This window comes from Monodon monoceros, unplaced genomic scaffold, assembly GCF_005190385.1.
Source record: "Monodon monoceros isolate NGI ecotype Baffin Bay Population unplaced genomic scaffold, NGI_Narwhal_1 Super_Scaffold_9, whole genome shotgun sequence".
Lineage (NCBI taxonomy): Eukaryota > Metazoa > Chordata > Mammalia > Artiodactyla > Monodontidae > Monodon > Monodon monoceros.
This window is the reverse complement of record NW_021703786.1, coordinates 36993027-37013702: the sequence shown is the minus strand read 5'-3', so window position 1 is coordinate 37013702 and position 20676 is coordinate 36993027. Positions and strand designations below refer to the sequence as shown.

Sequence of the window (20676 nt, the reverse complement as noted above, 5' to 3'; positions counted from 1 at the left end):
GAGGGAGAAGGTGGAATGGCTTCCCAAGGTGGCAGGTCGGAAGGAAGCCCTCCACTGTGGGACAGTCCCAGGCCGGGGAGGAAATGGGCCAGGAAGAGCAACTGGTGGCTTCCAAGAGTCCAGAGCCCCTTGTGGCCTGGGGGGCGGGGAGCCCTGTCTCAGGACCGAGGACGCTGCCTCTCCCTCACCTCCCCTGCGGGGCCGTGACTTCCAGCTACCAGGCAGCCTCTGCGTCCCCTCCCCGCTGGATTTCTGAGCCGCCCTTGGGGACTTTGAATTTCTCACCAGCCAGTTGAGTCGGGGCTCAAAGTTAGATTTAATTTGATTTAGAAGAACAAGGTGGCACTTGTCGCGTTTAAGTGTGGTGAAGGGGAATTCATTTACACGCCACATTTTTCTTTGCACCTCATGCAGCCACCGGGACAAGAGCTCACACATACGGTGCTTCCAGAAATGTTGTGCTGAGCAAACGAAAATGTTTCCAGCCAGCCGGCGGGGTCTCACTGCCCGCGGCCATTGCCCCAGGTGTCCTGGGAGAATGAGATCTGGGGGCCAGAGTTGGCCGTGAGCTCATCCCCAGGATCTGAGCCCGACGCTTGGATCAGCTTGTGAGGATGTGGCAGACGAGCCCTGGCCACGTGCTCACTGGTCAGTCCACACGTGGGCTGAGTCCTCCACGTGCTAACAGGCAAAAAGAGTGCGGTGAGGGTCCACCACTGACTGAGCCTCAGTCAAGAAGATCGGAACTTGTTCTGCGGCCACTTCCAACACTGGTTGTGTGACATAATGGGAAATACATACACTGGTCTCCAGCCCCCGTTCCTGGCACAGAGCTCCTAGAACCCTGGTAATTTCCTGGGTGACCGGAGTGTCTTTTGTTCTGATGAGGCCACTCTGGGTGGGCTCCTGGGCAGCTCCAGGATGGGGGCTGGTCCCCTGAAAGGCCAAGCCATCCATGATCAGAAGCCGGGAACTTTCAGCCGCACCACCCTCCACCCTCTGAGAAGGGGAGGGGGCTGGAGACTGAGTTAATGATCCGTCACGCCTAAGTGACGCAGCCTCCGTAAAAACCCTAAAGTACGGGCTTTGGAGGGCTTCCAGGTTGGTGAACATGCCTGCGTGCGGGGAGGGTGATACATGCCAGCTCTGCAGGGACAGCACTCCCTGTGCTCAGGCCCCTCCCAGATCTCACCCCTTGTATCTCTTCATCTGGCTGCTCATCTAAATCCTTTTTCACATCCGATATTATGTAATAAACTGGTAAGTGCAAGTTAGTGTTTCCTTGAGTTCTAGCAAGGGATCAGACCCAAGGAAGAGAGTCATGGGAGCTTCTAATCTGTAGCCAAGTCAGACAGAAGTTGTGGGTCACCTGGGGACCTATGTCTTGTGAGTGGCGTCTGAAGTGGTGAGGGCAGTCTTGTGGGACTGAGCCCTCAGTCTGTGGGGTCTGTGCTGACTCTACAGAGTGTCAGGAATGAGTTGAATTGTAGGACACTCAGCTGGTGCCACTGAGAGTTGTTTGGTGTCAGGGAAACCCCGCACAGCTGGTGTCAGAAGTATTGTGTATGGGTAAGGGAAGAAGCAGTGAGCCTTCCTGCGTGGGCTGTGGCATCGCGAGTAGAGGGGGAGACAACACTCAGGGTTAACTAGCAGCTTTCAGGGGAACAGACCTCGCTTTTCTTTCCCACTTAATGAGAGCTTTCCTTCTCTATCTTTGAATTTTTTTTTTTTTTTTTTTTTTTTGCGGTACGCGGGCCTCTCACTGTTGTGGCCTTTCCCGTTGCAGAGCACAGGTTCCGGATGCGCAGGCTCAGTGACCATGGCTCATGGGCCCAGCCGCTCCGCGGCATGTGGCATCTTCCTGGACCGACGCATGAACCCGTGTCCCCTGCATCGGCAGGCGGACTCTCAACCACTGTGCCGCCAGGGAAGCCCTCTGTCTTTGGATGGAACCTGGACTCTCTCTGATTATGGAAGTGGGTGCTTTGGCCCATGGTGGGCGTTTAGCACTGCAGACACCAGCCATTTGAAACAGGACTTGCAGAGAACTGCAAATGTTATACTATCTGTGTGATCGTGAGCAAGTTCCTACCCCTCTCTAGGTCTCAGTGTCCTTCTATGTGCAGAATTGAGAGTGTTAAATGAGATAATGTTTGCAAAGCACCTACTATGTGCCTAGCACTCTAAAAAGGGCTTTACATGCCTGTTGATAAGGCTGACACCTGGTGACGCCCATCTGCTGGAGGTGGAGCTGAAGTCACAGTGTTTAAACTGACAACAAGACGAAACTTGGCAAAAAAGCGTGTCTGGATTCGCGATGGCGAACCCATTTTCCCCAAACCTATCACTGACCTCGTAGGACAGCCCTCTTCCAATCCTTAATCACTTAGGGCACCGAGAATTGCTTTGGATTTAATATGTGGTACTCACCTGGAGCCTCTTGTGGGGGGGTTTAGACTTTAATTTAGTCTTTGTACCATTTTGTTATAAAAATAACTTAATCCAAGGAGGACTTTACCATTTACATTAAAAAAAAAATAGACTTCATAGCATTTTCATGCAGATTCTCTTGTATCTGAAATGGAGTAGGGGGTTGACGTGTGAACGCGAGTGGATTTAAGATAAACATTGACCCAAGTGCAATCTGCTGAGAAGACTGTGATACGTGGCCTCCTTGTTGCCTGATCAGAAACCTCCAAAGCCCTCAATCCTTGTTCTTACAAGTGCTGAGTATGGAATGAATTATTCAAAGATCAGTGGTGAGGATCGGGTTAAACTCTGCACTCTGAACCCTGAGACTGCAAGGTCGTTTCTGAGCATCCATCAGATGTACTCGGGGCCAGAGGCCCACCCTGGGCCCTGACAGTGGTGTGGAGAGCACATCGCTCCAGGATGCTGGGCGCTGCCGTCCTCTCTCTCAAGGGCAGGCTCTTGCTGTAGCCCGGTGAACACCAGCTCATCAGGGAAGGGGTGCAGGAACAGAAACGCTGGGCCTGAGCCCATGGACTTAACATCTTGCCCGAAGCACAGCCTTGTCTAAGGAGGCGGAGCCTGGGGGGGCCGGGAGGAGCAACGAGAAAGCCTTGTACCGTTTCCCCTTCCTTTCCTGCATTTCGTTTGGGAAGCCACTACTCCCTGACTAGACTCAGGAGAAGGGGCTTTATTCCCAAGTCCAAGGCAGATCTAAGCCAGTGGCTCTCAACACTGTTTCGTGTTATCACTACCTTGGGAGCTTTAAAAAATTCAGCTCCCTGGAGCACCGCACAGCCTGACCTTACCTGGAAGCTTGTCAGAGAAACAGACTCTCAGGTTGCACCTCAACACCAAGTCAGAATCTCGGGGCCAGGAGAACAAAGCCAATCATGGTGTAGAAGATCCTGTTTTCCAAGGATGGTTACCATTACAGATCCCACCTCTCCTTCTTCCCTCCCAGCAGGAATGCTCTCACACAGTGAGCCGGCAGGATCTATGTTCCGTCCCCTTAAGTCTGGGTGGTCTGGTGATTATGATGGAATGACACCAGGTAGCTTCCCAGGTAAATTTAAAGAAAGGCAATACAGCTTCTGTCTGTCTCTTGGGAAGCTCCTTCTTAAGAGCCAGCTGCCATGTTGTGAAGGAGCCCAGGCCTTCTGAAGAGACTGTGCATGGGTCTCTAGCCACTGACCGTAACTGAGGTCCCAGTGGGACCTTGTTCAGTGTCCAACTGCTGGACAAATGAACAAGGAAGCCTTGGAGATGACGGTCACTGCCACTGCCTGAGATACCCTGAGTGAAAACCACTTTGCTGAGCCCAGCCAACCCCTAAAACTGTCAGAAATAATCCCGATACAGTTGTGATTGTCTTGAGTGCCTGAATTTTGGGTTAATGTGTTATGTATCAATAGGTAGCTGGGGCACACTCACCCCTCCCCTTGCCAGACAGTGGTTTGAAAATGGGCATGTGACCCAGTTTTGGTCAATAAGACATGAGGTAGAGCCTTATGGTTGGGTTGCTTCTGAGAAAGTTGCCTTTGCTTCTAAGAAGGACACAGAAGAAGACACAGCCTCCTTCCTCCTGATGCTGTTGCATCTTGATGTGACCCTTGGAATTGCTGCTGCCATCTTGCTGCCACCCTGAGGATACAGCCAACCCCAAGGATAGCACAACCAAGGGATGGAAAGAACTTGGGTTTTTGATGGTATCCTTGAGCCACTGAATCAGCCAGTCCTTAAATCCACACTGACTCCTGCCTTCCTGATGTGAAGGAAATCAGTGCTTTATTGTCTAACACAGTTTGAGTCACAACTGTTACTTGCTGTTGAGATGTCCTATCTGTTGCAGTGCCTAGGCCGGAAGCCAGTTGCCACCAGCTTTGAAAGGGGAAGAGCTCAAGGTCAGGTTCAATGGGCAATGGGGTTTCAGATATCCTGCCCCAAACCACTCCTCCTGCAGGTGAGGAGGGAGGAGAGGGGTGGGAAGAAAGCCAGGATGGGGGCAGGGCTCAGACAGCATGATGAGTCAGCGAAGCTTGGGTTACAGAGCTGCTGGCTCCAGGCCAGCACTCTGCCCGCACCAGCACATCCCCTCCACCGGCACCACCAGAACCCCCATCTAGGTTCCCACTGGGACTCACTCCTTCTCAGGGAAGGGGGCCTGCGGAGGCTGCCCATCTCGTGGATGGAGAAACTGAGACTCCAAGTATGCCGCCTACCAGCCGGCCCAGAGGGAGGGGCTGGGGCAGTGGAGGCTCGAAGCCCAGCTCTGAGGGCCTGCCCCTAGCCTGCAGGAAGGCTGCACAGGGCTCAGCAAAGGAAGCTGAGATCGTACCCCCGGGGTCCTCAACCCACCGGGGTAACCGGCTGGCGCCTTGCCTGATGATCCAAGGCGGAGGCCGAGCTCTTCATACCCTTTCTAGGCTGAACTTTTATAGGGAACCACCGATTCCCTCCCTTCACCCAACTCCCACCTGGAAGTTTTCAGCTCCTGACAGACACAGCCACGACTTGGGTACCTTCTAGCTGGGAAGCGTCTTTCTGCCCTTCCTGTAGCATGAAAGTGGTGCTACTTGACCTCGAACCTGCTCCCGAGCCTCTGAAGTTGGCTGAACGAGGGCTGTACGCCCCATCACGCCGTCCGGGGGAGCGGAAGCTGGGTGGAGAAGCCCCTCCCCCTTCCCCGTGGCTGAGAGGAAGGGACTGGGTAGCTGCTGGACCCTACGTCCTCCGTCCCTCCCGCTGCTCCGGGGCTGACGTGTGCACTCCATACCGACTTTGCTCTTCCTTGGGGTCCTCGAGGATCCGATCTTTTATGCAAATTCCACAGTCTTTGGGGTGTTGTCTGCTTGTTCCTGGCAGGAGGTGGGGTGGGGGTGTCTCATTTGGGCTTGGCTGGGTTTTGCCTCTAACACCTGCAGTCTTTAGAGCTGGAGACGAAGCATGGGGGCAGAGCATGGGGACGATTTTATCCAATGCTCTCATCCTATGAATGAAAAAACTGACGTCCCCTGGCTGCTGGCAACACACAGAGGGTTGAGCGGCGCCCTGAGGGCAACTCAGGCCTCTGACCGCTGGGTCTATTGCTGCCCTGGAAGGAGCAGGGCAGAGGGCTCATCGGGTGCAAATACCCCAGGGCAGGGCCACCCAGGCAGAAAATCTTCGCTCCAGAACAGATGGGGAGCTCAGGCTTTACACAGACAAGAGAAAGCCTAGGTGGACCCTGGGAGGGTGTGACCTGTCCAAGGTCACAGAGCAGAGGGCTAGGATCCCAGTGCAGGGGTGTGTGGGAATCCAGGGACCTTAGTTCTGCCAGGAGGGGAGGGGCTCTGGCCGGGTCCAGCTCACCACCCTCTACCCAGCAGGGGGTGCTGGCACTGCAGGTGGTGGCCGCTGAGCCTCCCACCATGGCTGAGCTCATGGTCCCTGGGTCCTGGCCTGTCTGCATCTGAGCACAAGCGCCTTCAGCAGAATCCACTCATTCATCCACTTCTGCACCCGCTCTCGACCTGGAGAGTTTGTGTTCCAAAGGCGACTTAACTTCCCAAGCGTCATATTAGCATGTGTGAGTGCATTCGGTGCGTGTGGGATAAAAGCCAAGGCTGGGGGAACTGCAGACGGGTTCCACGCACTCATCAGGCAGATGGCCTCAGCCAGAGGGGCAGCCTGTGACAGAGCAGTGCCCCTGGCGTGGCCGTGCTGACTCCCCCATCCACACACCTGCCACCCACTCTGCAATTCTTAAGGCGGAATGCTATTTCCCCTGCCTTTATCCACTTGTGTGGGTTAATTGCATGTGTCACTTTGGCTGGGCCATGCTGCCCAGATATTATTCTGGCTGTTTCTGTGAAGGTGTTTTTCGATGTGATGAACATTTAGATCAGTGGACTCTGAGTAAAACAGATTGCCCTCCGTAATGTGGCGGGTCTCATTCAATCAGCTGAAGGCCTAAATAGAACAAAAACTGACCTCCCACAAGCACGAGGGAAATCTGCCAGTAGACAGCCTTCTCACTCAAGCTGCAACTCTTCCCTGCGTCTCCAGCCTGCTGGCCTCCCCCATCAGATTTTGGACTTGCCAAGTCTCCACCATCATGGGAGCCAATTCTTTAAAATAAATCTATATATGTATCTTCTTGGTTCTATTGCTCTGGAGAACCCCAGGACACCACTTTTATTTAGGGAGGAAGGACAGTTACCCAAACATTAAGGAGGGGGCTCCCTGACACAGGCTCCTCGGGTCCATCACTGATAAGCTGGTGTGGACTTGCCCCCATCTGCTCCCCTCAACTCCGTGCAGCCCTGATAATGAACATTTCTTTGAAGATCACCTCCGGGGGTGAGGCGACAGCACTGACCAACCCCTGGAGGAAGAAGGAGGCTGGCGAGTTCCAGGTGAGAGGGAACAAACGTCAGAATTGTCCCCAACCCCTGGCTGGTAACCCCGAGTAGTTTTACTCCATAATGCATCAGACTCTGGTGTATTAGTCTCTCCATCCCATATTTTGAGGATGAAAAAATAAAAACTCGTCTTTTTTTTTTTTTTAAGTGCCTGAGGAAACAAAAGGTCAGAAAGTGTATTGGGGAAGGGGTCCCTAATTTATGGTTTATGCGTTGAGTTTATACACTTTAATGTTTGAGAAAAATCTTTTGATTGTGGAGAGGCTGCAAAGGTCCCAGTTCTGAGATTTATAGGCAGAAAAGAAACTGTCATGGTCGCACAGTAATTCATACATTCACCCGTCACCCAGGAGGGGAGACACGGACCCAGAACCTGTCCCAAAGATAGGTGTAAATTGCACATTCCCAGGGTAAGAGCTGCCTGACCTAGCAGCCCAGCATCTAGGCCGACGAAGGCCCGTCCTAATGATGTCACTCAGAGTCAACCATCAGCTTGTGTTCAGGAGTGGATTCTATTTATTCCATGTGCACGAAAACAAGCCTGGCACATGGACAGAGAGAGGGAGCACTTCAGGGAGAGAAAAGTGCGTCCGAGGAGCTCATTACATTGACAACGATCGGAGTAAAGCACATCTAAACAACCGTCTAGTTTGGAAATGCTACCTAACGGTCTCCAGGTACACTAAACGAGTCTTTTGCTGCCAGGCGCGCTGGTTTCCTTGTTAAGCTGTAAGCGGTTACCAAGGATACAAGTCAGGGCAGGTGCCTGTGGAGCGGAAGGCGGGCTTTCCGGCTGCCATCAGTGTACAGGGGAGGGGTGAACAGTCACACAGGAGGGCTGTCTGGAGCTTTCTACACGAGGCTGGATCATTAGAGTTGGGGGTAGGTGTGGGAGGAGGGCTTGGAAATAGTTTAGGAGCAGAAGGGGGTTTCCCCAGGACCCACGCGGGGACAGTAGCAGGACTGGGACCACAGTCGGCTTCCCTCGTTTCTCCTCTATTATTCTGTGAACAAGGGAACAATCCAGCTACGAGGCAATCTGCCTTTTATGGGCGGAACTGTCCCCCAACCCCTCCCCAAAGCTCCATATCCGTATATTCAAGCCCTTCCCTCCACGACTTAGAATATGGCTGTATTTGGAGACAGGGCCTTTATCGAGGTGATTTAAGTTAAAATGAGGCTGTTAGGATGGGCTCTTATCCAGTCTGACACCAGGGGCGCATGCAGGCGTGCAGGAAAAAGACCCTGTGAGGACACATGGAGACGATGGTCATCTGCAAGCCAAGGAAAACAGCCTCGAGAGAATCCAGATCTGCTGACACCTCAATCTTGCACTTCTGGCCTCCAGAACTGTGAGAACATAATTGTCTGTTGTTTAAGCCACGCAGCCCGTGGCAGCCCCAGCAAACGAATGCGTTCCCCTTCTGAAGGCCACCCCTGCCACAAGTGTGGTTTTCTGTATTTCTTTCCGGAGCCCACGTGTCGCCCACAGTGGCCTTCTGCACCCAAAACTGAACGCTATCTTAAAAAAAGAGCAAGAGAAAGGGTGAACAGCTGGTGTGGCAAAAATACACAGCAGACAGCCTGGCGTTGTTCTGCTATTCAAAACCTCAAATCCCACAGTGGGCGTGCGAGAAGACGCGTGGAGACCTGAGGGGGTCCCGTCCAGCACTGGGCCTTTCCCGTTTCCCTCTGTGAACTTCACGGAAGGGGCTTCAGGTTTCCTGCCCGGAAAGCAGGCATCACGCCACCCCATCTTCCGGAGGCGTCTCTCTGCCTACACACGCCCCGTACCCAGGAAGCAGATGCTGCCCTGTATTAGGATTAAACTGGCAACCCCCGATGTCGGCAGGCATCCTCAGGAGAGCAGCAGGGTCATTCTGAGTCTGGCTTGCTTAGACTCAGGCGTCAGCAAAGCCAGCTCCAAATCCCAGGCAGCCTCTTTGAAAGCTGCCTTCTTTCTCCTTCGGTGGTATAGACGTCCGTCTACATGAGTAGACTTTAGGGACCTGGACCAGAAATATTGCCCATGTGAGGGGGGACGGCATCCCCCGGGCCTGAAACAGTGCTTGGTAGTATTAGCCCGGACCAGCCACCTTCTGCAGTTCTCCCTGTCAGAGTCACTGCTTTGGGTTAAGGCATTAAAGGCCCTTGTTAGATATGTTACTGCGGGCCACGCACATTAAGACACCATCAGCCACTAACACCTCCTTGTCACTTCATCAGGTGGCCTCAGACCCCTCTCAGCCCGTTGGGGACCAAAGCTGGGGCAGCTGAGTTCTGCTGGGAGAAGAGGAAGAAGACCCACAGGCCGTGGGGCAGGGGGGAGATGGACAGGGCACACGGGGGGTGACCACAAACGGTAGAGGACTTCACAAGGACAGCGCTGGACGACTCTGAAGCAGCCAGAGCTCCGTATCAGAGCCACCTCCCGGCCCCATAGCCCAGATCACGACGCGAGGGCCAGGCCATTTGGCAAGCACCCAAGTCCAGCTGGGTCTCTGGAAGGAGCCTGGCATCGCAGAGCTGGCCTTGGCCTGGGTCCGTGACGTAGGGTGCGGCGGGGAAGACAGAGCTGGAAGGCCCACCCCTCCCAGGGAAGGAGGGCGCCCAATGACTGGCACTCAAGAGGCGGGGGGAACCCCCAGCTCTCAACCCGTCATCCGCTCGCTGGCTCCAGACTCCCGACACCCACCCTGGGCTGCAGGAGCTCCTCTGGGCGAGCAGGGAGGGGACACGGGTCAGGTGAAAACAGCTAAGCACGGGGACAGCCGGGCGGTAGACCAAGGGCAGCGGGGGCAGGGAGGGCTGTCTGGGCACGGCAGTCCGGGGCGGGGACTCAGCAGGGGGAGGAAGACACCTGGCGGTAGTCGGGGCACTTGAGCAGGGCTGGGTAGCTGCTGTTCATCTGCAGGGAGACGTCGCTGGAGATGTCGGACGGGCTGCGGCCTCGCGCCCAGGCGTCCGGGTGCAGGAACTGGCCCGAGTGATCGGAGCAGTTGCTCAGACGCGGGCGGTAGAAGCCGGGGTGAGGCCTGTACACGTCCTCGGCGGTGCACCTCTTCATGAACAGGTACACGGCCATCACCCCCGCACTCTGCAGGCAGGGGGAGCTCGTGCTCGGGGCCTGGCCGTGGACGCAGCCGCGGGAGCACAGCACGAGGGGGGCCGAAGGCGGGGCCCGGGAGTTAAGGGCGGGGGAGCGGTGGGTCCAGGGTGGGCGTGGCCTCCTCCTCCGCCCCCTCCCGGGGCAGCGCCCCGCCCCGCCCCGCCCCGCCTGCGGGGAGGGGTTTACCTCCGTTAAGAGGAAGGAGATGGCGGCGAAGGCAAACGACCACCCGTACTTGTAGGTGAAGTAGGTGTCCGCATCCTTGGTCCTGTTGAGCACCTCATCGTTGATGCTGGAGATGTACAGCACCAGGCCCACCACCAGCGAGAGGCCTGCAGGGGTGCAGGGGCGCTCGGCAAGGAAGCCGGGGAGCCGCCGATGGGGCACCGCCTCCCCTCGGGGTTCAGGGAGAAGGCCTCGGCCTTGGGTGACCATGACCCCACTCTGGAGTTCAAGGAGGGCAGGAGCCCTCCTCCTGAAGGCCCTGTTTAGACCATTACCTTCTAGAAAGCGGACGACTGCAGGTGAGAAAGCTTCTGTCCAGCCACCTCCGGAGCCACGGTGAGCCCGAGGGTTCTCACCGCCCCCCCCCCACCGGAACCACCTGTTAGATGTGCGTCCCATGAGCCCCATCCCCGGACCTTCTGAGTCACGTGGCCTGGGATGGCGCCTGGCACCGTGTCTTCCTAAGTGCTCCCCAGGCAAGGCTCATGTGAACTCGGGGTGTGAACCACTGACTTTTGCAAGTGGCTTCCGCTGAACTGAGGGATAACACAGGCTCCCCTGGCAGAGATAGCCAGGGCCTCCAGAGCCTGGATAGATGGTCTTGTAACTGTGGCTCTGTGCAGCCCACCTGCCCCTCAGTGCGGCCAGTTACTGAGATCGTTAGGCAGGAGAGGCAAAGAGAGATGGTCCAGGCTCTGGCAAGCGTTACATCAGGGGGCCGGCGCTGCCTAAACTCCTCCCGCCATTGTGCAAACGACCGACGGAGCATCGGTCTCGTCAATCAGTGACTGTAACTGCAACAGGACACAATTAATTACTGTGTTTTGAGCTGCTCAGCTTTAATTCCATTCACATGATTAAGCTGGGGCATCTTGAAGGATGAATGTTACAGGAAAACAAGCATGATTCAGGCCTTCCTTGGCACTTAACTCACACTGGAATGAAGCTGGCCCAAGGGAACCCTGTCTGTTGCTGTCATTAAAACACTTCATGTGGCCAAGCTCAGTCTGAGATCTCTGGTCCTGCTGCCTGCCGCTGAAAAACCTCAGGTGCTTTGAAGCTGCTGTGTGGCCTTGACTGTTGTGAAGTTGATAGATAAAGAAAGAGCTTAACCTGGGTCTGTATCTCTTGGACTAGGTGGAAACATCATGGTGCAGAGGGTGGGCTGAGGACACTGCAGCTGCTCAATGAACATTTGTTAGATGGATGGATGGATGGAAGGATGGATGGATGGATGGAAGGATGGATGGATGGATGGAAGGAAGGAAGGAGAAAGAAAGAAAAGCTCTTGGGCATCTAGTGTTCTGACTGCCACCTGGCTCCCAAGCTATATTGACAAGACAATGTTGGGAAAAGGAACCTAAAGTGACTTGGAAGTTGGGCGGCAGCAAGAATGCCTGGTGCTGGCAGCTGTTCATCTTTTCTTTCCATCTGTCCTTCCATCCATCCATCCATCCATCCATCCATCCATTACTCAAGCCATCCACCTACCCATCTTCCATCTCTATCCCCTCTCTTATCAACAAATCCAGGGCTCCAGGGCATCTACAATCCATGCCCTGAGAGACGTGCCTTTGGCTCGATGCATTAAGAAAAGGTGCTTATGAAAACGCAGAGGACACCCTGAAGGGGAGAAAGAGCCGCCCTTCATTTACCACCTTTTCTTCCCGCTCACTCTGCACACCCCCTGCAGTAGTCTCCTCCACGTCTGATTCCCTCCCCTAGTCCCTAGGCCAACAGCTCCGTCTGCACCTTTGGTGTCTCTACTCCCAGGACCCCCAAACCCTGACCCCTAGCAGCCATCTGGGTGCTGCTTCCAGCTGTCACATCGGCACCTCAAACTCTGCATTTCCCACTCTACGTTCATGATCTTGGCTCCAAATCTGCTGCTTCTCCTGTGACCCCTGGATGAGGGATGCAGTGCACCGCCTACCCAGGGCCTGAGCAGAGCCCGTGCTGGCCCTCGGCTCCTCCCCTGAAGCCCAGGCCTCGTCCTACTGAGCTTACCTCCCAGGTGTCCAGGAGCCTCTCCCTTCTCTCATCCCCGCTGCCAGCCCCTCCCCATCCCCTCCCTCCTGCACAACTGAAGTAGCCTCTCGCCTGCTCTCCCTGCCCCGTGTCTTGCTTCCTTCCTCCCCTCACTCTCCAGAAGGATTATTCTAAAATCCAAATCTGGTCATGTCCTTCCTCGGCTTAAAATCCTCCCGAGGCTTCTCACAAAGTCCCCAACAAGGCGACCTCAGCTGCCGCCCCCCACCTCTCACCACATCCTCCTGACGTTCCTGTCACCACGAGTCACGACTGAGCTTAGTGTCCCCTGGCCTCCATCCTCTCTCTTCCCTCCAGGCTCCCTTCCGCCCACCCCAACCTCACACTCTACCTAATTCCTACTCACTCTCCATCTCGCCTGCTCCTGGCGGCCGTCCCTGACCAGCTCCTGGTCTGAGTTTCCGCCACTGCCCTTGGCCCCCATAACAGTCCTTGCTGACGCTGTCAGAGCCCTTGTCAGGCAGGGTCCACATTTCCTGCCCACTTGTTTATGTCCCCTAATACACTGCCCTTTCTGTAGGTAGAGAGCCCAGCTCCCAGTGATAAGACCTGGGAGATACATGAGTGGATGAGTCAGCGCATGAATAAACGAAAGAAAGAGTGAATGATCGAGTACAGTCTGGGGTTGGTCCAGGAGGACAGATGCATGCTGAAGGGGCCTGGGTAGCCCAGGGTAGGGGGTAGGGGGTCTCTAGGGGATGGCTGTGGGATGGCAGATGAAGAGGCCGTCATTCCAAAGGCAGATCGTATTTCTTTCATGTAAACACACAAAGACATAGCCCTCAAAAGGAAAGAGGAATACTCATTACCAGTGGGAACTAGGGGAAAGCGTCAGTGATGGTATGGCATGAGGAGGACCCTGGGTTCTCATCCCAGCTCTGCCCAGGGGGAGCTGTCAGGTCACTGCTCCTCCAGATGTGATGGACGGGCCCGGGTCCTCGGAACCCTCCTCCAGCTCGGACTCAGTTGTGCTTGAGCCACTGACGCGGCGGGTCCTGTGCAGGGGCTGACCCGCAGCTGGGACCAGAGCTTCCCAGAGCAGGATGGTTTAGGAATCGAATGTCAGAAGTGCAGAGTGCACGGCACTACTTACCGGAGAGGATAAAGAAGATGCCGGAGACAAAGGCCAGGATTGTCCTGTGGGGACGGACATGTCCAATGTTGCTCAGGATGAAGCCGATGAACATGAAGAAGAGGCTGACCAGGGGGAACGGCGTGGCCGAGCGAATCATTTCTGACCGAGGGGATGGAAGGATGCCGTCAGCCTCCAGTAGCCTCACTCAGTGCTCACCTTCCCGAGTCAAGTGTTCCTGGCAGTGTGCACCAGCTGGTCCCCAAGCCCCCGCCCTGCCTGAGCAGCCCGGGCTCCATCCCCTCCTCGGTGGGGCTTTCGTTCCTTGGCCCTTAGCCTTCAGGGCCTATGCTAACTCAGAACTGTACTGCAGGTTCACATGGGTCTGAACAGCTCTGGCGAGGCCAAGGCCATGATGTCAGTCTCGCTGGGGGCCGGAGAGCCTGGTTCAGGTCCCTGGGTACTATGGTGTGAACGTCTGTGTCCCCCGCCCCCCCACCAAAATTCACTTGCTAAACCTAACACCCAAGGTGATGGTATAGGAGGTGGGGCCTTTGGGAGGTGCTTAGGTCACGAGGGTGGGGCCCTCATGAAAGGGATTAGTGCCCTTATGAAAGAGACCCCCCCCCCCCACACACACACCCAGAGCACCCTCGCCCCTGCCACCATGTGAGGACACAGTGAGAAGGCAGGAAGAGGGCCCTCACCAGAACGTGACCGTGCTGGCGCCTTGATCTTGGACTTCTAATCTCCAGAGCTGAGAGAAATAAATTTCTGTGGCTTCTAAGTTGCCTTGCCTGGGCTATTTTGTTAGAGCATCCCAAACAGAGGAAGTCACTGGGTATGGATGCCCTCTTGCTTGCCAGGGTCACAGCAATGGGAGACTCCAGCAACCTGTCACCACCCTGGATAAATAACTGGCAGAGCGAGCTCTGTGAGCTCAGCCAGCACAAGCATCTGAGTCTCAGGGCATCGGCTCTTGAGAAACAAGCAGTCACCCTGCCTCTTCCCTCTGCCCTGCTCTGCCCTGTCCAGCCCGTGGCCCAGGCTGGAAAGTTGGAGGCACCTACTTAGCACGTTGACCGTGGACTCGGAGGCGAGCTGGGTGCTCACAGGCATCACATACTCTATGGTGAAGCAGCGTCCCCGCTCCTCACCTATGGAGACAAGAGCCACTTACGTACACTCTGGGTCCTTCTGAACACGGATTTGAAGTTAACAAATTCAAATGGTATTCCCAGGTGCTTCTAGGATGTTTGACCCTCTGTGTATTTACACCTGGGCTGGATTCAAACCCTAGGGGGCCCCGTCCCCAGCTGGTGGCCCACAGCAGACGTGGACACCCGTCCTGACATCACATCTTTCCCAGAGAAGCACCGAGAGCTGCATGAAAAGCAATCACTGCAGACTCAAGGTAGAGTCAGATGTCCGGTGGCCGTCTTGTGGCTTTGGGACAGACTCCACCAAGGATGGCGTGTGGTTGGCTTAGGTGCCCCAGTGTGGGTGTCGTGGAGCAGAACCCCCAAAGCCTTGTCGACCACTTTGGCAACCAGACCCTGGTGACTTCAAACTCTGCTTCAGATTTAAGCAGAGACGGATGCCACACAGTCTGGCCACTGGGAGGTGAGGTCAGTGTGGGGTGCCATTCCCAAAGTAGACTCAACACGTCACGGGGAGGCCAGGCCTCCAGGGTCCTCCCTGCTAAATACGGGTGGGCGCCAACCACCAAAGCCCTACCATGAGGCTGGGAGGAACAAGTGTTCCCTGTGTCCCGTGCACACATGGGTTACAGAGCCCTCCAAGAAAGGCTCCATGACCCCACTGTGGTGTTTCTGACCAGACTCACGGGGCACAGAGAGGCTCTTCTCGTGCAGCCTGGTTCCGGGTCATGATGAAGGGATAAAGGACAGAGCCCTTGGAGTAGCAACTCCAAGGGTTCCAGAGAAGCCCTAGCAAGTGGGCAGGAGGCCCTGATGGGCAGGATCAAGGCCTGCACCATCTGGCAGACTTGCAAAGACCTGCACCTGCGTTTTCTCCCTGCCATTTCACAGACATAGGAACAGAGAAAGTGCTAAGAATTTCCCATCCTCATGCTCAGGTCACAAGGGTGAAGCCCTCATGAATGGGATTAGTGCCCTTCTAAAAGAGACCCCGTGGAGCTCCCTCTCCCCCTGCTGCCCTATGAGGACGCAGGGAGAAGGAGGGAAGAGGGCCCTCACCAGAACATGACTGTGCCGGCGCTTCACCTCCCTGCATCTTCCTGCCCTCATTTGTGAGGTGGACGTGGTAACAGGGCCTGCCTTGCAGAGTCAAGGGGGAGGCACTGCGACGGAGGACTCAGGGAGCTGAGGCCGCCTCTCTCAGCCGGGGGTGGGTGGTGTGGCGACAGCGGGGCCACGGGCATCTGCCAGGTGGGAAGACCCAGGTCCCAGGGGTGAGAGGACTTGCCCAAGTGGACAGGGAGACTCAGGCCTTGAGTTTGGAGTGGATCCTGGCCACTGGAGGGAGCAGGCCCAGAGCTCATGAGCATCGTCCACGGTGACCAGCCTCCTTCCAGCAGGGACGTTTCTTCCCCAGGGGGTGTGAGATGGTGGCTGCTCCTCTCTGGGGGCAGGGCTGTCCCCAGCCCAGGGCGCCCTTACCTGCGAGGAAGCAGACCCTCCACAGGCCTGAGTGCAGGGACATCTTGGTCTCGGTGCTCTGGTTCTGGGGCAGGACCACTCCCTCCTCCAGGTACAGCCAGTGGTCCGTGCTGACCGCGATGCCCAGCAGGCCCAGGCCGCACATGGCAAAGACGCTGCTCAGCAGGGTCAGGGCCTTTCTCCTGCAGGCACCCATCTTCCTGGACAATCCAGCGGGGGCCTGCGGCCACGATGCCACCAGCAGAGAGTGGGCTCTGGTGGCAGGACAGCAGGTGAGCCGGCAGTAGTGGCCACGGCTCCGAGGAGGGGCCCTGGGCGGCAACTAAAGTCAACCCAGCCGGGCTGAATGGATGAATGAAGACCAGCGGGCCGGCTCCCTGGAAGTCAGGCCATGGGTGACAGACATGCCACCTCCCTCCCCCCATCAGGAACGCACAGCTTTCTTGACAGGCCACTGTGAGGGGCCCCCTTGTCCTCTCTGGGAGTCCCCCTTGCTGGATAACGCCATTCATTCATTCACTCATTCAGCAACCCACTGTACCCAACGTGGAGACAAAAGGATGATTGTGACCCCATCCTTGCCCTTGAAGAGTTCCCTTCTGCAAGACAAAGCGCCCCCCACCCCCAAAGCAATGAAAATACAGCTTGATGGGTCTGTGGGGGAGACCCGCCCAAGGATGTGGGAGCAGGGAGGAGGGATGGAGGCCCTTAGTCTGCCTTGTGGGCTTCTCCGTGTCGAGAAGGACTCTGAGGCCCAGGGACACCTGGCAGGGAGCAGCGGGACCCAGAGGGGACGCGGCAGGTGGCAGAGAGGCTTCTTGGGAAGGTGTCTTCCGCAAGGATTCCAATCAGTTGTAGATCCGGGTCCACCCCGCTAAAGAAGCCACACCACAGTCCAAGCTCAACGGGCCTCCTGAGCCCAGCTCATCAGAAGCCGTCTGACTCCTGTCTGCCCAACACATGGTATTGGCCGGAGCTGGCTCTGAACCAGCCAGAGTGAGGCTAAGTGTCTACATAAGGTGAGCCATGAGAACACCTACCACACCTGCCCAGACAGTCCAGGCTCGGAGATGGAGTTGGGAATAAGTGAGGGGTAAGATGCCACCCCAAGGAGCCCACAGCCCAGCTCAGGGCTTCTGAACTCTGCCTGGAACCTAGAGCCACCCAGGGAGCATCTAAAAGTCCCGAGTGCCCAGGTGCCACCCCGAGAGATTTTGGTGCAGCTGGGCTCATATAGGGGCCGTGGTACCGCTGTGCTCCCTGGAGGCTAATCGCGGCCCAAGTTGAGAACAACTGCTCTTTGCTACTCAAAGTGTCATCCGTGGACCAGCAGCCTTGGCATCACCTGGGAACTCGTTAGAAATGCAGAGTCTCAGGCCCCTCCAACTTTGTAAATCAGAATCTGCATTTTAACAAGATTCAAGTGAGCTGTATACCTGCTAAAGTCTGCCAAGCAAACAGGTGACTACAGTCCAACGTAGTAACGGCTGTGGCGGGGAAAGCCCAGGATGTGATGACAGCCCAGAAGAGGGTCACCCAGTGGGGCTGTTGGGAGGTGGGCAGAGCTATTTCTGGAAAAGGGTGGCGTCTGGGGCCTGGAAGCCTTCCCCACGGCCTGGTGTCACATCTCAGCCGAGGCACAGGGGGATCCTGGCTCAGCTGCTGAAAGGGGACAGAAGCCACACTCAAGCCTGGAGGCTTGATTCCTCTGTGGAGTCTGAGCTTGCTGTAGGAGGGGAGAGGGGGGAAGGGGAGGAAAACGGGTGCTCTTTGCAAGAAGGAGGGACAGCCTGGCCTGGACTCCACAGCAGGAGCCCCGCCCTGACCCCGGGAGGGTTGACTGATCTGCAGACTGAACCCTACACTGGCGTCCTGGAGGCCTGGGAACACTTGGAGGCAAAGGCTCCCGTCCACCAGGCTGGAGAGCACAGGGGCTTCACGCACGCCAGTCCCTCCTGCACTGGCTTTGACAGAGAAGGAAAAGATGAAACGCAGAACAGCCAGCCCTCCCCCGCTCCCCACTCCCCGCAAACCTGGCCATTCCCCAGGCAGTGGGCTGGGAGGTGGAGCGGACAGCTCAGCCCCGATTTGGTTACAAGTATCTCACAAAGCACCTACGCATGTGGGCACCGTGCTCGCTGCCACAGCAGAAGCAAAGGAATCAGAGGCTCTGTCGGAGCTCACAAGCCGGAAAAATAGGAAACGATAGCAAAACAACTGCGACACGAGGGTGGGCAGTGTTCTGATTGGTGGCACCCGGGGTCCCAGGGAGGACGTGAGGGGTGGCAGGGCAGGCTGCCTGCGGGCACCTTGGGAATGGCTGCACGGGTTGGTGGATGGGTTGCAGTCACGAAGATTTTTACAGCAGTTTAATGAGTACTTTCACTTACACTTGAGGCTCATAAAACCCCAATATCTACCAGAGGGAACGGAACTGGAACCCCAAGGACGGTGAATGGGGGTAAAGGGAGGAGAGAGGAGTGAGCGAGAAAACCAGCCTGTGTGATGCGGAGAGCCTTGAGCTGAGAGGCAGAAGCCTGGGCTTCATGCCCAACCTGTCTCTGAGTAGCCGCGGAAAGTCGGGAAATTAACCTTCCTGAGGCCCCTTCCTCTCCCAGGGAACATAGAGGGAGAGGACAACAGTAAAGCTTGAAGTAGATTGAGTATTTATCATTATTAGACATTCTGCTGAGCACATTATTTTAATTTTTACAACCATACTACCATCCCCATTTTATAGGTAAGCAAACTGAGAATCAGAGAGGTTAAGAAACTTGCCCAAGGTCACTCAGCTAGCGAGTGATGTGCCTACATTTGAATTTATCCTGCCTCATTCTCAAGACCTTTCTAAGCTGAGTTCCATGGAGCAAAACTTCCATGGAATATTCTAGCAAAAAATGCTCTGGTGAAGAAAAACTTGGGAGGCACTGCATCTAGGTCTTGAAGAATCACACCGCACATTCATCGGTTAAAAGCCTGAAAAGTCCGCTTAGCTCCACCCATCCCACTCTTTTCCAGACTGTTTTGGCCACACAATGGCGTTTTGTTCTGTGAAATCCACTTTGGGGACAATGCTGCCCCCCCCCACATGAAGAATAACAAGACAAAACTGCTGGGGGATTCAACGCCACAGCAGGTGTGCCAGTGCCATGAACAATCTCATGCAGGATGCTGGTGTAAGGTGTTCTTATCAAGCAACAATGGGCAAAGCCCTGCTTCCTAAAGACGGCAGCTAGCGACTGCTCAGAGCAGAACAGCCAATTTTAAGGTAAGCCTGGCAGACAGAAAAGCTTCAGGTCCTGGAGATTTGGAAAGATGAAAATGGAGAGAAGACTGGATCTGAATCTATAAAAGCAAGAAATGAAAGAAGAGGCCCAAGTTGACCCAAACTGCCAATCTCTACAAGGGCAGAGCTTGAGGCCCGGGGCGAGCTTGGGAAAACGGGAACGTCCCCTTTTCAGAGTGGGTAACACGTTTACCTACTCTGCACAGAGTGGAAAATAACAATCTCATTCATTACACGGTTGAACGGATGCTTCTATTGTGAAATCACCTTTATTTACCAATAAATGACCTCACTGACTTGAACACTGAACAGCCCTTTATCATACAGTATCTCATTAGGACCTCAGGACAAACCCATCAATGGTATTGGCTCCATTTCATGCCCAGGGAAGCTGAGGGTTAGAGATGCTAAGTAGCCTCCAGGACGTCACAGGCATGTGGCCAACTCTGGATTTACCCAGGTCTCACTCCAAAGTCTCCACTGCAGCAACACTGCCTCCTACTGAAGAAATAAACAGGTTCAAGAAGTGCTGGGGGATGGGGCTTCCCTGGTGGCGCAGTGGTTGAGGGTCCACCTGCCGATGCAGGGGACACGGGTTCGTGCCCCGGTCCGGGAAGATCCCACATGCCGCGGAGCAACTGGGCCCATGAGCAATGGCCGCTGAGCCTGCGCGTCCGGAGCTTCTGCTCCGCAACGGGAGAGGCCACAGCAGTGAGAGGCCCGCGTACCGCAAAAAAAAAAAAAAAAAAAAAAAAAAAAAAGAAGTGCTGGGGGAGACAGACATGCAAAGTGACCACTAGGGGATCTGGAAATGGGTGGCACACAATTTTGGGAGACCGTCTTTGTACATGACCAAGGGCTACGTCGGGGCTGTTTCTTGATCCTATTGGGTTTATTACTGGGAGTCACCTGAGCGTATCTTTCCATGGGGATGCACTAACTCAACATTTTGGAGTGTGAAAACCACCTTCTAGTGTGGGAAGCCTAATATTTCCCTCAAAGCACAGATAAGGAAGTCAAGGTCCTGCGGGGAGATTTACCTGCGATCACTAGGCAGTGCAGTGGAGGGGCAGAACTGTGAAGTGAAAATCTTTATGCGGAACCACAGCTTTTCCCTCTGTGCTGCACGGGAAATTATGAAGTAGAAGATGAAAACCACCGGTCCCCACTCTGGAAACAACACCATGACTAACACCTGAGTTCACTGCCTTCCAGCCTTCCTTCCTATGTAACCGCACACGTGTGCACGTATTTTTCTACGCAATCTTCGGTTGGTGAGGGCGGGAACAGGAGTCCCCTTGCAGACACTCTGGCCGAGAATGAATTCCCAGACCCCACCTAATCGGGCCCTGGGCCAGGTCTTTGCTTTCACACTGTTTCTCCTGCTCTCATGGATCCCATCCGTCCTCTACAACATTCCT

General features: G+C 55.4%; 1 protein-coding gene across 1 annotated transcript; it reads right to left on the bottom strand.

Annotated features, from left to right (window-relative positions):
* Positions 1-9613: 9613 nt before the first annotated feature.
* Positions 9614-16219, bottom strand: CACNG5 (calcium voltage-gated channel auxiliary subunit gamma 5). The gene is made up of 5 exons (XM_029212754.1): positions 15970-16219; positions 14398-14484; positions 13349-13489; positions 10168-10313; positions 9614-9969 (listed from the first exon to the last, which is right to left on the bottom strand). The coding sequence occupies exons 1-5, from the start codon at positions 16163-16165 to the stop codon at positions 9712-9714; spliced, it is 828 nt and encodes a 275-aa protein (XP_029068587.1). The 5' UTR covers positions 16166-16219; the 3' UTR covers positions 9614-9711.
* Positions 16220-20676: the final 4457 nt, after the last annotated feature.